Source organism: Giraffa tippelskirchi, chromosome 8 (genome assembly GCF_054371585.1).
Source record: "Giraffa tippelskirchi isolate mGirTip1 chromosome 8, T2T-mGirTip1v1.2.pri, whole genome shotgun sequence".
In the NCBI taxonomy this organism is placed as follows: Eukaryota; Metazoa; Chordata; class Mammalia; order Artiodactyla; family Giraffidae; genus Giraffa; species Giraffa tippelskirchi.
The window spans coordinates 28,466,798-28,483,613 of NC_137282.1; the positions used below are offsets into that span (position 1 = coordinate 28,466,798).

The 16,816-nt window shown below is 40.2% G+C and overlaps 1 protein-coding gene across 10 annotated transcripts in view; it reads right to left on the reverse strand.

The window, feature by feature from the left end:
- SNX25 (sorting nexin 25) overlaps positions 1-16,816 on the reverse strand; it is a 113,096-nt gene that overhangs the window by 65,293 nt on the left and 30,987 nt on the right. For all 10 annotated transcript variants that reach the window (XM_081521742.1, XM_081521734.1, XM_081521738.1 and 7 more), the window contains exons 2-3: positions 5,241-5,325; positions 1,598-1,814 (exon numbers count right to left, since the gene is read on the reverse strand). In XM_081521742.1, coding sequence (XP_081377868.1) covers positions 1,598-1,814; positions 5,241-5,319 — 296 coding nt within the window. In that variant the 5' untranslated portion in view covers positions 5,320-5,325. The remainder of the gene's footprint in view (positions 1-1,597; positions 1,815-5,240; positions 5,326-16,816) is intronic.

Here is a 16,816-nt window from a genome sequence, read left to right on the forward strand (position 1 = left end):
CCATTTTTTTAACGGCAAAGAACAACAATAAAAAAAATCAAAGTTATCATAAGTAATGAGCATTATTTGATGAAACTAGATCACAATATAAAAAGTATTCCCAACCCTCACAACATTGTTAATCCGTTATATTGTAATACAAAATAAAAAGTTTAATAAGAAAATTTTTTAATGTATCCCCTATTTTATTTTTAAAATCTGCAAAAAACGTGGACATGTACACACTGCTCTATTTAAAATGGAAAACCAACAAGGACCTACTGTATAGCACAGGGAATTCTGCTCAATGTTATGTGGCAGCCTGGGTGGCAGGGGAGTTTGGGGGAGAATAGACACATGTATATGCATGGCTGAGTCCCTTTCGTGTCCACCTGAAACTATCACAATATTGTCAATCGGCTATACTCTAATGCAAAATAAGTAGTTAAAAAAAAAAGTTTGCAAAAAACACTGGGAGCAGTGAGCTGGAAAAGAATAGGCATACGGTGGCCCTGGGGATTCTGGCCTCGTGAACCTGAGCTGGATGAGCGTGGGGAGAGAGGATGACTCCTGGACAGCTGCCGCTGCACAACCCCCCTTAGCAGCCAGACGCCCCACAACCTCACAGGCAGGGCAGCGAGTGCTCACAGACCAATCCGCAAGACAGGGCTTCTCAGAAGAAGGAGAGTTACCACCTGCCCGAGGAGGATGCCTCCACTTCCTCATCCCCTTACATATTTTGCAAACACTTTCTCTTCTCCCCCAAAATAGGGGCAGCGATGTATCAGCGAGAAGATGCCCCAGGAACTGCAAGGACCCTGCTCCTACTCCAACTGAGTCTGTATCCAGTAGGTAGAAGGCTACTCGCTGCAGTGAGACTGCTCTTTATGTCCAGGTTAGAGGTGCTATGAGTCATCGTAATCTCACTCAGGCAAGAGTAAGACAGACGTTTAGGATCCTATCAGCAAACCTAAGGGAGTAACGATTTGTTATGAGCACCGAGGTCTTGTTGAAGTCTTCTTCCAAAGGCAGAGTCACCTCTTGGGCACAAACCTTTCCTGGCTAATAGTACAAAAGGCTGACAAGCCTGAGTATTGGCAATTTTCACATGAAAAACACCTTCTCTAATCACAGCCTGCACACTCCAATACTGAGTTTCTTTTAAAAATCAATTTTTAGGATATTACAATGCAACAGAGCTCTTAACACAGGACTCACAAAAAGAAACGTCAACTTTATTTAAACTTTCTCGAAAACTAAAAACTCTCTGACACTCTTCAGAGTGTAAGACAACTATATTTAAATGTTCTGTTTCTAGGCACCTTTAATATTACTAAATAAATTCATGATAGTGCTGGCTCTGTAAAATTCATCTCACTGCTTCAGCTATTTACAAAATCAAACAGGTCTATACAGTGGTTTTCTATTAAAAAATTTTTTTTAATTTGCTCTATCAGAACATTATAATTGTTTCCCCCAGTGTCAACATTTCGAGCCAAGGGCCAAGAAGAGGATGAATATGCTAGAGTTCTGTCTTGACTCTGACTCCTTTTCTCAACAAGGAAACTACTTTAACGTGAGTAAAGGGAGGAGATGTTGTTCCCACTGTAACAGCTACCTGGCATTCGCCGCCTTCAGGTCACAGAAGTGAGTGAGCAAAGCTCTCACGACATCGTTGCAGACGACTTTGACCACGTCCACGTGGCTCAGCCGGTGGCGCAGCTGTCTGGCGACTTCCCAGAAATCCTCGGACAGCAGGTGGTAGAGCCGCCCCTCATCTCTGCTGAGGTTTCCGTACCAGGACAGGATGTAGTCTCTGTAGCTGTAGTCGAACACTACCAGGAAGAGACAAGGCCACGCGTCAGATGTGGGCGAGGGCTGCAGACACTGAGAGGGCTCTTCTGCCGTCTACTGCTATTTAACAGTTGCTTCAAAATACAAAGAGTGGAAAGCAAAACAAGGGAAGACACACTGTTTCCTGAAATCTTTCAAAACGAGAGATTCTTATCTAACTCAAATTTTGGGGGTGTGGAGACCCTAGGTATTGGATTTTCTTGGATAGCCCAATCTTTAAATAGGCTGTCTTGGTACCCAATTCCCTGAGTGTGTGTTTAATTTAAAATTGCTCTAGATGGTTCAAATAGGACCAATGGGTGGAAATCACAAGGAAGTTGCTTTCTTCTGTTCAACATAAGGAGGAGCTGAACAAAAACATTAAAACTATTCGAGAGACTGCCATATTAGACGATGGATGCGTCATCATAAGAAATTTCAACACAAGCGGAGCATCTAATAGACAAGGATGACATGGAAGAAAGTACTTCCTGAGATGATAAGCTGGGTTACATGACCTCCAGGGTTTTACATCCTTTTATCCTCCTTCTGGGCATCCCAGTGCAAGCAGCAAGAGTGTGATGACACACACTTTGCCAATAAAAACACTGCTAAGCTCTTCATGTGCAATTCCTTCTCTCTTACTCTTCTATTAAACTAAAAGTTTTCACACCACGGGAGTTTTAGCTAATAGCAAATAAATCTGCAAACTGAAGCGTTTGGAAAATAGAAGCATTTTTTCTTTCATTAAAATTTAATTTCAGGGACTCCCCTGGTGGTCCAGTGGTTAGGACTTTGCCTTCCAATGCAGGGAGTGCCTGGTTCGATCCCTGGTCGAGGAGTTAAGATCCCACATGCCTTGCGGCCAAAAAACCAAAAATATAAAACAGAAACAATATCATAACAAATTCAATAAAGTTTAAAAAAAAAATTTAATTTCAAATTAAAGCAGGAAATTAAGAGCAACTATAAGAGACTTAATACTTAAAACTAAGATCTTTTCAACATGCTAGAGGATTTATGTGAAGGGCATATTCACCTATATACTGTTTCATTACATTTGTTAACCACATTGCATATTCTGATTACTGTAACTCTAAAACACTCCTCTGATAATACATTTTTCAAAAAATGGGTAAAAATGAATACTGGCAAAAATCTGTACTTAGTAATAGAGATATGTGCTAGTCACAGGTATATCTTCTTTCAATAGTTTATCAGCACCCCTCTTCAAACTAAGTATCATAAAAATATAAAAGTACAAAACAAAGACACGATTCTAAGTATGAGTTACATAACTACATACACTCATTCATACAAGTACAAAAAAAACCCAAAATATTTTAAAATACATCATCTGTGTCAATTCAAGGAGACAGAGAAATTCATGATAGTAAAATCATTTTATGTTCTTCATTAAGAAATATGCATGAGTAATGTAACAAACCACAGTAAGAAATGAAAGAACACTTATTCTCATTGCCAAGCAAAGAGCTTTTCTTCTAAAGGCATAACAGCCAACAAAACATTCAATGCTGTTATAACTTAAATACATCTATTTTCTAGGACTGCTCTTCAAGAAATAAGCAGGTAAGAGAGCATCACAGAAGATTAGAGAGAATGGAATAACATGATTAGAACTTCAGTTTTAGTTAGATTAATCCGAAAAGACAATTTAGGGTAACAAGAGAGAAACACTAGAGGTGAGGAAACCAGTTTAAAAGCTACCATTTAGTGTAGAAAATGTGATGTTAGGTAAATCTCTATCTATAAATGTTCAGAACAAGGAATGACTCCATCTCAGTAAACAGTATGACAGAGCGCCGTTTTCCACCTCTGCCTTCTCCCCACGGTAACTCAGGCACAGTCTTCCATGCCCAAGAGGGTAGAGCCCCACAGGTCATAAGTGGTCCATGACCCAAGTCTCTTGGAACAAAGAAACAGTCATTCCACCAGGAACTGCCCAAGTGATGATGACAACAACAATTCCATTGATCATACAGATGTCCCTCTGTGGTTTGCAAAGTTTTCAAACATGCAATTAGTAATTACTCTGTGTGCAGAAGAAAAGTCATCTTATGGGAAGATCTGAGGTTATCAGCTTATGTCACTGGTGGATCTATTGATTTATTCAAGAAAAATGGACACGTATTTCATACCACTGGGTGAAGAGACATGAACGAGATAAGCTGAGCCTATAGGGAGGGGGAAAGCCACGCTCTTTGAGGTACCAGCTATGCTTCTTTTGTGTCAGCATCTAATTCTTGGACAGTCTGAGTTCCACTGAGCAAACAGCAGGTACTTGATAATTACTGAATTACATTTCCTGCCCACATTAGTGAGATAATTCAGGGCAGTGAAAATTCCAGTGAAAACTTGGCTGCAGATCTAGTGAGATTTAATAGTAAGTCAAAAAGACTTTTAAAAGTCTATCTTCTGTCAGTTTTCCAGGAAATATAACTTGAGGAGAAAAACTTTTAAGGGTATCTGATATAGAAGAGTAGTTGCCAGTTCTCTCCTAACTTCATACTTAACACCATATATTTTCATCTGGAAAACCTCAGACTTTTTTTTTTTTGTATATAATAACCAAAACTGTCAGTTTTTAGAAATTTGATTTTTAAAACTTTAATTTGGTCAAAATATATTCTCTTTTAAACTTTAGTATTTGTAATTACACTTACTCATCCCCATTTCTAGACATACAACACTGTACCTGCCACAGTCCCCTTTTCAATCATCTTTAACTCAAGTTTCACGTCTCTGTCCTTCATTCTTTTGTCAAGGTTGGCCAAGATCCCTTAATCTGGTTAACTGGTTTGTCCATGAGCGAGCCTTAGTGTATTTATTCCCAACACACTTTCTCTACATTGTCTCTACTAACAAAAGACAAAAAAAGGCCTCCTGATACCCACTTCAAGTAACAGTGAACAACAGATTCTTGCTTCATATCGTGGAAGTAGCTCCACTAAGCTGGCTAATTTCATGTGATCTGCAAATTCCTACTTAATCAATGTTTAGATCCCATTCATTTAACTAAAACATGGACGTATTTTGGGGCTTCCCTGGTGACTCAGTGGTAAAAGAATCTGCTTGCCAATGCAGGAGACATGGGTTTGTTCCCAGGGTCAGGAAGATCCCCAGGAGGAGGGCATGGCAATCCACTCTGGTATTCTTGCATTGAGAATCCCAAGGACAGAGGAGCCTGGCGGGCTACAGTCCATGGGGTCACAAAGAGTCAGACACAGTTTGCTGACTAAACAACAACTGGATGTATTTACTATGTCTTCAAGTAAAAATTCATGATGAAAAAATCCAAATGCATCAAACAGAGAGAGGATAAATAAATTTGCTGGAAATTACTATTTTCCTTTTAGAACATAATGAATTGCTTACGTGGTAATTATATATCCTCACTTAATCCTTACCTTCTTTCAGAGCTTTGTCCATATTATGAGAAATGACTACCCTTCTGGACTGAACTGACTCATGTGAGTCTCCATACATAGGACTCTGAAATATAAGGAGAAAAAAAGATACAGATTACTGAATAAATCACATATAAAATATAAAACCAAAAGTATGAAAAACCATTTAAACAGACATTAAAATATTCCTTAACAGATTATAAAGTTCTTCTGCAAAAGTAAATACAAGCTTAAGGTTAAGAAATTTTTGAAAAAGAATTAAGGAAGGATTTCCCCTAGCAGATATCAAGACAGTATGATGCCAGTGTAGGAATAAACAAAACAACTGAATGGTATAAAGTACAAAAACATCTACATAGAAATGCGAATACATGAGAATTAAGAACATAATAAGAAAAATTTGAAATCTGTGAGGAAAACACAGATTATTCAATAAGTGGTGTTGGCATAATTTGATATTCATGTGGGAAGAAAGTTTAGAGTCTGACCCCATACTTCATATATTAATAACTCCAAACTGATTAAAGAGCTAAATATTTTCTTAACTAAAAAGGTATTTAAAGGAAACAAAGGAGATGCTGTGTTTAATCCTGGGATGGAGAAGCCCTCTCTAAAATAAGACACAGTAAGAGTTATAAAGGAAAAGAAACGTGACAAATATGACTACATAAAATAGGAAATTCCTGTTTGACAAAAGATAACTATAAAATATAACTGACAGACAATATCTGCAAGATGTATAACAAAGGACTATTATTTCATATATACAGAGATCCCAAAACAAGAAAAATAACTCAAAAGAAAACCAGGCAAAGAAATTGAAAGAGCAATCATAACAGATAAACACCAATCAATTTATGAAAAAAATTGCAACCTCTTTTTCAATGCTGCTAAGTCACTTCAGTTGTGTCCGACTCTGTGTGACCCCATAGACGGCAGCCCAGCAGGCTCCCCTGTCCCTGGGATTCTCCAGGCAAGAACACTGGAGTGGGTTGCCATTTCCTTCTCCAGTGCATGAAAGTGAAAAGTGAAAGTGAAGTCGTTCAGTCGTGTCTGACTCTTTGTGACCCCATGGACTGCAGCCTACCAGGCTCCTTTTTCAATGAGAGAAATGCAAATAAGTGCAATGAGACACCATCAGACTGACAAAGCAGGGGCAAAGTGTCATCTAACCTAATGTTGGCAAAGATATGTGGAAATGGTCGTTTTCATACATTGTGAGGGGAAATGTCCATTTCTAAATGCTTTTAAGAAAACAACTAAGCACATATCAAAATTTAAAAGCACTCTCTTTATTCAGCAATTCTACTTCTAGGAATCTAGCTAAGATAAAATACTTGTACATTAAAAAAAAAGTACATATATGAAGACTTTCACTGCTATATTGACTCTAAGGGAAGAAATTGGAAATAAATCAAGTGTATCAGTTCAGTTCAGTTCAGTCACTCAATCATGTCCAACTCTTTGCGACCCCATGGACTGCGGCATGCCAGGCCTCCCTGTCCATCACCAACTCCAGGAATCAAGTGTATATCAATAGTCAAAGAGTTAAATTGTGATGGTTCATATTTTAGAATATAATGCAGCCATGAAAAAGAATGAATTAGGGATACATATGCCTTCATGAAAAGTTTTCCATGATGGAAAATGTTTGGAAACACATATGCTAAACAATTAAAAATGGTTTCTTCCTCCATATATGTCTGTATAACACAATTTAAAATTTTAATTATAAAAAGATACTAGTCGGCAAAAACAGAGAGGCAACGTGCAGGATTTAAACCCCACTATCAGGCAGCTAAGGGTACTTTAAAGAGAAAAGCTTTTTAACTGATCACATTCCAAAGTGATCAAAAGTATATGTATACTGTAAGCACATGTTGGACCATGAAGAAGGCTGAGCGCCAAAGAACTGATGCTATAGAACTGTGGTGTTGGAGAAGACTCTTGAGAGTCCCTTGGACTGCAAGGAGATCCAACTAGTCAATCCTAAGGGAAATCAATCCTGAATATTCACTGGAAAGACTGGTGCTGAAGCTCCAATACTTTGGCCACCTGATGCAAAGAACTGACTCATTGGATAAGACTCTGATGCTGGGAAAGATTGATGGTGGGAGGAGAAGGGGACAACAGAAGATGAGATGATTGGATGGCATCACCAACTTAATGGACATAAGTTTGAGCAAACTCCGGGAGATGGTGAAGGACAGGGAAGCCTGGCATACTAGAGTCCATAGAGTCACAAAGGGTCGGACACGACTGAGCAACTGAACAACAAATACTGCAGTGGGCGTACTTATTGGTTTCAGGGGCTTCCCTGGTGGTTCAGTTGATAAAGAATCCACCTGCAATGCAGAAGACCCAGGTTTGATCTCTTGGTGGGGAAGATCCCCTGTAGAAGGAAATGGCAACCCACTCCAGCCTTTTTGCCTGGGAAATCTCATGGACAGAGGAGCCTGGCAGGCTACGGTCCACAGGATTGCAAGGGTCTTACACGACTTTGCAACTAAACCACCACCACCACAGGTTTCAGAGCATAAAAAGAAGTTAGTTATTAGTGGAATGTAGAGAACTTTTTTGGGCATGGGAAATATTACAAGTGCTTGACTACAGAGCCACTGTCACTCAGGAGGTCTAAATGGCTAAGGGCCCTATCAGCTTCATTCAATAAATGAGGGTGAGGAAAGCCCTCTGTTCTCAAGCAGCCACCTCAACACAGCTGCAACCAACCCCTGGCCCTCGACCACCCAACCCTGAGACCAGAATTTCCAATCCTCGGCTTAGTTTCACACTATCTGTGGGTCAAATGCCAAGACTATCATCCACTTTTGTGATCACTGTTACTAAAAAAAAGCAAAGCCATAGTGTTAAGATTCCTTAGTTGAAATACTTTTAAAAGCCTTAAGATGTATGTGTTACACTCAGAAAAGAATCTCTTTAGGCTTCAAATTGGGCTTCCCTGGTGGCTCAGACGGTAAAGCGTCTACCTGCGATGCAGGAGACCCAGGCTCAACCCCTGGGTCGGGAAGATCTCTTGGAAGAGGGAATGGCAACCCACTCCAGTATTCTTGTCTGGGAAATCCCATGGACAGAGAAGCCTGGCAGGCTACGGTCCATGGGGTTACAAAGAGTCGGATACGACTGAGTGACTAACACATATACACACGCTACAAATTAATATATAACATTCAACACTTTCTCCAGGAATCATTTTTAAAAAAGACAAAACGCTTAATCATAATCCTATAGACAAAAGCCATTTTATCCTAAAAGAAATACACTCTCATCTATCGAAAACCACTTTCTAGTTTCTGAGTAACTTGCTATAAAATTAAATGGTCAGGACATTTTACTGTAATTTTTAAAATTTTAGTTCGTGAGAGGAAAAGACTGAAGAAATGAGAAGAATTTTTAAATTCTAGTGCTTTTTAGAACATCAGGCAGGTATTTAAACAACCTGTGAATTTGGAGACAATTTTTAACTGAGTTAATACTGTTAGAGCACTATACTGATAAATAACTTTAACCACAACTTCTCAAGCCTTTGGAAAACACTCGGGTATAGTTTTCCAAATATAGGTACAGCAGTTTCGTGCACAATACTAACTGGATGATGAAACCACAGCCAGATGACGCTTAATTGAGAAGTTCCTGAATTTGGGTTCTTAAAATGGAAACTGTGTTTAAGGGCTGGGAGAGAAGCAGGTGTGAATATGACAACACACGCCTATCTGAGCATATTTGTACTTATGTGTCTATCTTTACAGCTTTCTTCAGAACAGTTTTGTGTTTCTTTTTTACCTTTCCTTTCTCGCCCTAGTTACAGCTTTCCCAATTCTTGCCATCTACCTGCACATTTCTTTTCTCTCTCCACCTCCCACTTAGACGTAATACCTACAATAAACATGTTTGTCACTACTCACTGTATTTGAATTAGGCGTTTACGCTCTTTAACTTAAAAAGCTTACGAGAATAACATTTTCTATGCTGGTTCTTTACCTAAAAGCATTACCAGTTTTTCAATCTGGTTCTGAATTTCCCTGCACTCCATCCCCCAGGACCCTTATTAGGAAGAAAAAAACAAAAAAAGAGTTCTTCAGCCCTGTCACCCCACAGCCTGATTGAGAGCCTGGAAGTAAGGAGAACAAGATGAAAGAAAAACATCACGGGCCCCAAGTAACTGGGTAACCACACATGCAAACTCCTTTTTTTTTTAAAGGATTTAATATTTCTGGAACCAGAATCTCTTCATGACTAAGCTACAACACGAAAGTAGATTAGTTACTGCACACGCTTTTTCTTTCAGGTCACAGAGAGATGGGATTCATAATCAGTCATCATCCCAGGGTGGAGAGGAGGAGAGGAAGCGGGGAGAAGGCCGGCAGTAAGACTCAGGCATGTGAGCACAGCTGTGGCCCAGAGCGTGGTGAGGCGAAACCTGCCTTCTCTCTCCTTCCATTTATAGGTGTGAAAAGAGGAACTGCTCACGGCAGAGACTTCCCCAGGAGACGGGTGCCAGCGAGCGCTCGCCGCCCCTCCAACCTCCTCTGCACCTCGCGGCCCCTCCCCCTCCTCAGGGAAAGCCTGCCTCAGACAACCACTTGCCTAATAACGCTGGTGCTGGGGAGGGTGAGAGAAACACGGGCGTGCTGTCCTCATCCCTCCGCCACAAAGTGTAAGCGACAGAAGGCTTCACCACTCCATCCAGAAGTGCGGACTTCAAGCATCGTCTGAGCGTTCAGCCCTCGCCTGGAGTCTGGCATCAGTATCCCAACACTAAGCTTCCCTGGTGGCTCAGACGGTAAAGAATCCGCCTGCAACGCGGGAGACCTGGGTCCGATCCCTGGGTCGGGAAGATCCGCTGGAGGAGGGCATGGCAACCCACTCCAGTATTTTTGCCTGGAGAATCCCAAGGACGGAGGAGTTTGACAGGCTACAGTCCATGGGATCACAAAGAGTTGAACACAACTGAGCGTGTGCCAATACTAAGATAGAGGAACGTCTGGTGAACCAGAATCCCTGCCACGTAAAAAAAATACACCTTATTCTCCATTTCATTAAGATAAATGAAACTTAACTTCATTTTAAGATTTAAACCTAGCTTGGAACCTACTTGTTGAGGTCATTTTAATCACTCAGTGAGTTCTCTGGAGAGAGAAAGTGAGAAGCCTCAACAAACAATTGCTCATTCTGAAAATGTTCTCTAAAGACAGGGCAAACCTGAAGGCTTTGCTCTGATATACGAGTCTCAGCATCAGAGAGTATAAGTCATATCAACAAATGCTTTCCTGAGTATGTACATATCAGCTTTCTGTTTACTCCTGGATGTCAGCTTTTAGTCTACAGCCATAATACGTTCCAACTGTCTTCGTGTCAGAATTAAGACACCCTCTCCTGAGGGAACAACATCCGGAGAGAGAATCCACCCAGCAGAGAACTGGGTATCCTGACACCATTAGCAACGAGACAGCCAGGGGTGACCTGGAACCCAGCCGAGACACACACCTCATTTTCCATTGTTTACACGGATGACACCGCTTACTGTGTTGCTTCCTGTGGGAGCACAGACAGGGCTGGCAATTCCTTTCATGCCTATTACCTGGACGACTCAAATAAACAAGTATCTTTCTCCTTCACTATATGCCTCTACAATAAAAAAAAAAAAATTTTTTTTTTAATGTATTTTGGTAAAAAAAAATTTTTTTAATATATTTTGGTTTATTTTAAAAAAGAAAAAAAAACTGTACTGAGTTGATGGCGTGATGGGCATAATTTCCTGTAAAGCTACTGAAATAGTGATTTATCTTAGGAAAAAAAACACAAAACCCCAACCATCATTATCCACACAGAGCTGTCACATGGCCCAGTCTTCCCAAGTATTCTCAGCATCAGACAATCTACTGGGATCTCGTGACTAATATTCTCATTCTTAAGCTAAGTTATTCTCAAAACCATGGCTCCTTTCAAACCAACCGTATTCTACCTCATCCTCAAAAAATAATGTAATCAAAAGCAAAGAAACAAACGACCCACGCAGATCCCTTCTCAGGAAGACAGGAAGGGACTGAGGTATGGAAAGGCCCCCGGACTTGACTGAAAGACGTGAGTGGTAACAGCCCTGCCAGCAATGTCATCCAGTCTGTAACTGCTGGCTCGCAGAAAGCATTTAGCAGAGTGCCTGGCACCTAGTGGCAAAGTACAACTATCATCACTAATAAAACTCAAAACAGGATCAACTTTCAACACACTGAGGCTAATTAGTTGGTTAGTTTTAACAGCTGATTGGATGGTTTTCTGAAGGGAAAAGAATCATGGAAATGAAAGCAAAAGAGAAGGGTTGAAAGTTAAATCACCAAAATTAAGACACAACTTAATAGAACATACTGTTCCTGAAGTATTTTTGCTTTTGAGGATGTACTTTCCAGAGAGGAAAGTGTCCGTTTCCTGGAGACCTTCTACCATGTATGTGCCTTTACATTCTCCATCACTGGTGAAGTATTCAAGTGTTCAAACAAAACCTGGTTTGATCAGAACCATTTTCTTGGATTGTGCTTTATAATGTTTAATTGTGAACTAAAGAAGGTCTGATTCTCCTTATCGATAAAACAAACTGTATCCAACATATACTGAAAGGTTATCATTTAGGGAGATTGTACTGATAGAAAGTACTGGTTTTTTGTCTTTTTCGCCCTCTTAATCAAGTATAATTTCTGTTTTAGATATAAGAAAGAAAAGCTACTCTCTGAAATTCAAACCTACAAATGTTCTCATATGCTTCAATTTCTTTTAAAATTTCTAGTTCTAATATATCAAGAGTAGAGAGAGAGACATTCTATAAGTGTAAAGAATTAAATCGGCCTATTCACACCATTATCCACAGATACTCTCTACTGATATTTTTGGTCTATTTCCTCCTAGTTGGTGAGTCCATTTCTTACCATGTAACTGTTGATAACTTACTTTTCTGTACCTCAAGGGCCTCATCCATAAAACAAAGATAACAACAGTACCTACCTCTTAGGACTGATACGAGCATTGAATTAATACACATGATGTGTTTGAAACTGTGCTGGGCAACATATTATTAATTATAAATTAGTATTGGTACTTTATTTTCATATACTTCGGAAGAAATTACAACCATTGCATTCACACATTTCTGCACCTGGTTTTTCACACTCAATATTTTATCATGAGCATCTTTTATGTAATAAAGATTTGGAATGTTTTGTTTTGAATGACTTAAACTGTATTTTAACTATTTTCTTATTACTGTGTATTTACTTGGTCCTCAATACGTTTTTCCTATTTTCCATGAAAAACCTATTCATTTCCATGCCATCGACCTAAGTGTAGTACTACCAAAAAGGTTCTAAACAATACTGGAAGTGTCTATGAACCATACAGTGGATTTGAACTCTGATTTCAAACAACTGTGTGCCTCCAGAATGTTGCTCTTATCTTTCAAGGAGAGTCCTCTATCAGCCAAGGAGAAACTGATCGAACAACAGGGCGTGGTGTGTATCAGATGCTGTGAAGCACAAACTGCGCAAAGGTAAACAGGAACAGTCCCTGTCCAGCCTTTTGAACCAATATTAAGTAGCCTACATGCCTTGAAAGTCCAACACTGCAGGGTGTTTCCAGATGGGAAAACAAGTAATGGCCACAAGAGGTAGGTGCAGGTCAGGCCTTCTCTACTCTTGGGACACCCTCGGGGAGCAGTAAAGGAAACCACTGTGGCTTCCAGAAGTATAAAACCCCATCATAATTTCACCTGAAATGAACTTTGGCAAGAGATGAATGGTAGATCAGATACTGAGCAGCTTCTATAGCTTAGTACACACCAGTTATCAAAGTTATTGTTGTGTTCAGGCTAAAGGCCAACCCTGCCTGCATGCAAATGTAGTAATCAAGGTTCTGTTTCTATTTATATAAAGAAAGATAATCAGTTAGGTTAGCTCCTGAGACCAGATCCTGTGACTGGGTATAAAATCAATTAGATCCTTTCTCTGAACAAATATGAAACTCAAGCGTGCTTCAGGCTAGGGCGCAATCCCATTATCATTACTAGGGCAAAAGCACATGACATCACATGACAGTGGCAAGACTTAATTAAGACCCAGAAAAAAGTTGGTTGCAGTCGATTCTTTGCCATTTTCTTGCTGAGTTATGATGAATATGTCCATTTCTCTGAGATTCAGTTTAAATAATGTCTGTCCTATTTATACTAAAGGATTGTTATGCATCCCAAGAAGATAATGTGCATGAAAGGGTTTTTTAAAGTGTAAGACTTAGTCGCTCAATCGTGTCAGACTTTTTGAGACCCATGGACTGTAGCCCACTAGCCTCCCCTGTCCACGGAATTCTCTAGGCAAGGATACTGAAGTGGGTTGCCATTTACAAAGCAGTATTCAAATACAGATCATTATTATGGTGCCAAAAGACATAGTCCAAATTTTTTGCAATGTTAATCAAAGAATGATTATTGTTATATTACATGTGATTAGTGTTATGACATAGCATACTTTCAGATTTGACTATCACAAGCAAATTCCTTTAATAATGTTTCTTGGTTATTAATCTGCTAAGAAAAAAATGATTATTAATGCAAAGGCAAAATCTCTATTAACTGATCAACAGAGGTATATTTTGAGACAGGTTAATATACTAAGGGTTGTTTTTCCATTCAGTTGGACAAATTAGGCTCATGGGAAGAAAAAAATGTGCTTCATTTCTAATGTCAAGGACTCAGATCTCAAGCTCCTTAGAAAACACACTCCACTTGATTACAAGAGAAATTTAAGTGTATTTCAAACCAGACACAGATTTGGAAACTGAAATTATAACACGCACTTGCGAGTACACAGGCAGACGGCAGCACGTCTAAACTGGCAAGTACAGGCAGGACAAGGGGCTAGGGCTGGGGGAGAAGGAGGAAAAGCAAAGTGGCTTAGCAAAGATCACTGATGCCTGGCAGCAGCTTTTTGCATTCCTACAAAGATTTATGTAAGAAAAATTCTGCAGCCATTTTATCACTGGCTCACACTGTAATTTTGAGCTCATGAGGGAAATCAGAGGTTTTCACATTTCCATCAACTCATGCAATCATCTAACACGCAATGAGGACTCTGTGCGTCTGCCGCTTAGCTGGGTTCCAGAGACAAAGGTAAATACATTGTCTGTGCTCAAGGGGCTTAATCTATCCTTGATGGAACAGAAGCTCATAATCGAATAACAAATGAGTCTGAACACTGTGGGAGCCTCTGCTTAGGAATTCTAGCATTCTTCCTATTCTGGTATCTCCTCTACATTTCACTCTCCAGCCCAGGTCATGGAAGAAAATCTACTCAAATATACAATCAATCCAAGAGATCATTTCATAAGAATTCTGAAGTTCATACACAGTGAAGTAAATTATAAAAATTATTTTCATAAGAATTCTCACTGAAACCACTGAATTGAAATGGAGAAGATGCCAGAGCAGTTGCTCCTGCTTCAAAGCTATCATGTAACTCAACAACTCGATGAGTCACACAGAACTGCTTTTTTTCACAGAGATGCTTTAATGAAAGCAATCACTTTTTTTTTGGTCTTCATTACTGTCCCAAATACCCATAATACCACTCTTATTAAATTTGTTGACTGGCTTTTAAATGAAAACTGGTGATAAAATATTCAGGATCTAGCTGGAAAAACATCACATTGGTGATTTGATTCAGTGAGATTTCTAATATTTTCATAGCTCCCTTGAAGTAAAAAGCTGAGCTCCAGGCAGTAGCCTGGATAACATACATGTACTAGATACTGATACGCATGGGATGGATTACTGCCATAAAAATACTAGTTACAAAAAAGAAGAAAAGGAAATACAGTTCAATGGAATCTACCCAAAGAGATGGACTTTCACATCCCTTATAACTGGAGAGTAAAAATTGCCTACCCCAGCCTAGATCTAGATCATAGAAAGTCTTCTGTTTCTATATAAAATAAATGTGTAGAAATTCAAAGAATAAAACCTTCTCTTATGAGAAACATGGTGTTAAAGACTAGCCTCAGTGCAGCAGCCACTCCACCTCTGAGCAGAGAGGATGGGTAGTGAGTGTGGGTCCACAGGACAGGACCACCGATACAGATCCCAGTCTTCCCGGTCCCTGCTGACCTCAGGAAGCCCCCAGGCCCTGCCTTGGAAACACATTAACACATTTTCAAGACTCACTTGGGGATTTTGTTCTAATGCAGATTTCTAGATCCTAATTCAGCAACTATAAGGCATGCCTTTGAAACACAGCATTTTTAGCAAGAACTTCTAAATTATTTATGCATCTTTAGACCACATTTGGAGAAACATTGCTAAATGGTGGTGATGACAAAAGATTATGACCCCTGAGAAAAAGCTAGGAAGCTTTATTTCTTGGAAGATTTATTTTAATACAAGAGTAGAGCCATCGTTTTACGTCAATTGGGACAGAATCACAAAAGACTCATGGAATCTCTTACCACCTCAGTAAAATTACCCCCGACATCATCCTCCTATCAGTAATTAATCTGCTTCCCACTTACCAAGAAAGTCGAGGTGACTCAGTTTGAAACGTCTCAATTCCCTGCCAGCCTTGCGGTCTGTAAGCTTCTCTCTCTGCTGTTTCTACCTCCTTCCCATTAGTCTTGAGCCTGAACCCTCCACCAGGGCCCTGGTCCTGTCTGCCTGGACACTGCCCTGGCCTGTTGGCATCCTGTCTCTGGGGTCTTCAGGCTCTTCCTCTCTACTTTTCAAGATTTCTCTTTAAGCCAAAAGTGTGGTTAAATCTCTCAACTACAAAACTTCCCAAAGCACACCCAGCACATACACACCTGTGAACACCACCTTCCCTCCTCAGCCAAGCTGCTGGGGAGCACCGTGTACCCCGTCTCTGCTTCCTCACCTGCCCCTCAGCCCTCACCCAAGAGGATCAATACCATGTCTGCCCTGTGTCCACCCTGCCCTCCCAGACGCCACCCACACGGTCTCCAGTTGTCAAATCTGGGGTCCCTTTCCCCCCCCCCTTTCTGGACCACTAGCCAGGGAGAGCCAGGCCCACCCATGGGGAGGGCAGAGCTAAGACAGAGAGGGGTGGTCCTGAGGGGGGGGTGCGTCCACATGCAGCCTGACCTCCTCCGGGGACTTTCCTACCTCTGGGTTGTGTATCCTTTTTTTCCCCTGTTTTAAGAGATTCAAGAAATTTATTTAACAACCAAAAATAATTCTAGGGATACTGAGAGAGGTGGACCCAGGTTTTACAGAGATTGGAATTTACACAGTATTGAAGGCTTTCTTAGAAGAAAAAAAAGACACAATTATGAGCACAAAGTTAGAGACAAAGATGGATGCTTATTCAGAATAAGAAAATAAATATAAGAAACTGAGCAGCCCCTGCAGGTGAATTCAAGCTTCACAACCATACCTAAATCCACCTCCAAGATGTAGGTGTTCTCCTCAGCTCCGTGTTTATAGATGGGACGACTGAGACCTTGGTTGAGTAAACCAATGTATCATATCTTAAGATAATAAATCTCGTTGTTTAAAAAAAAAATGGGGGGTG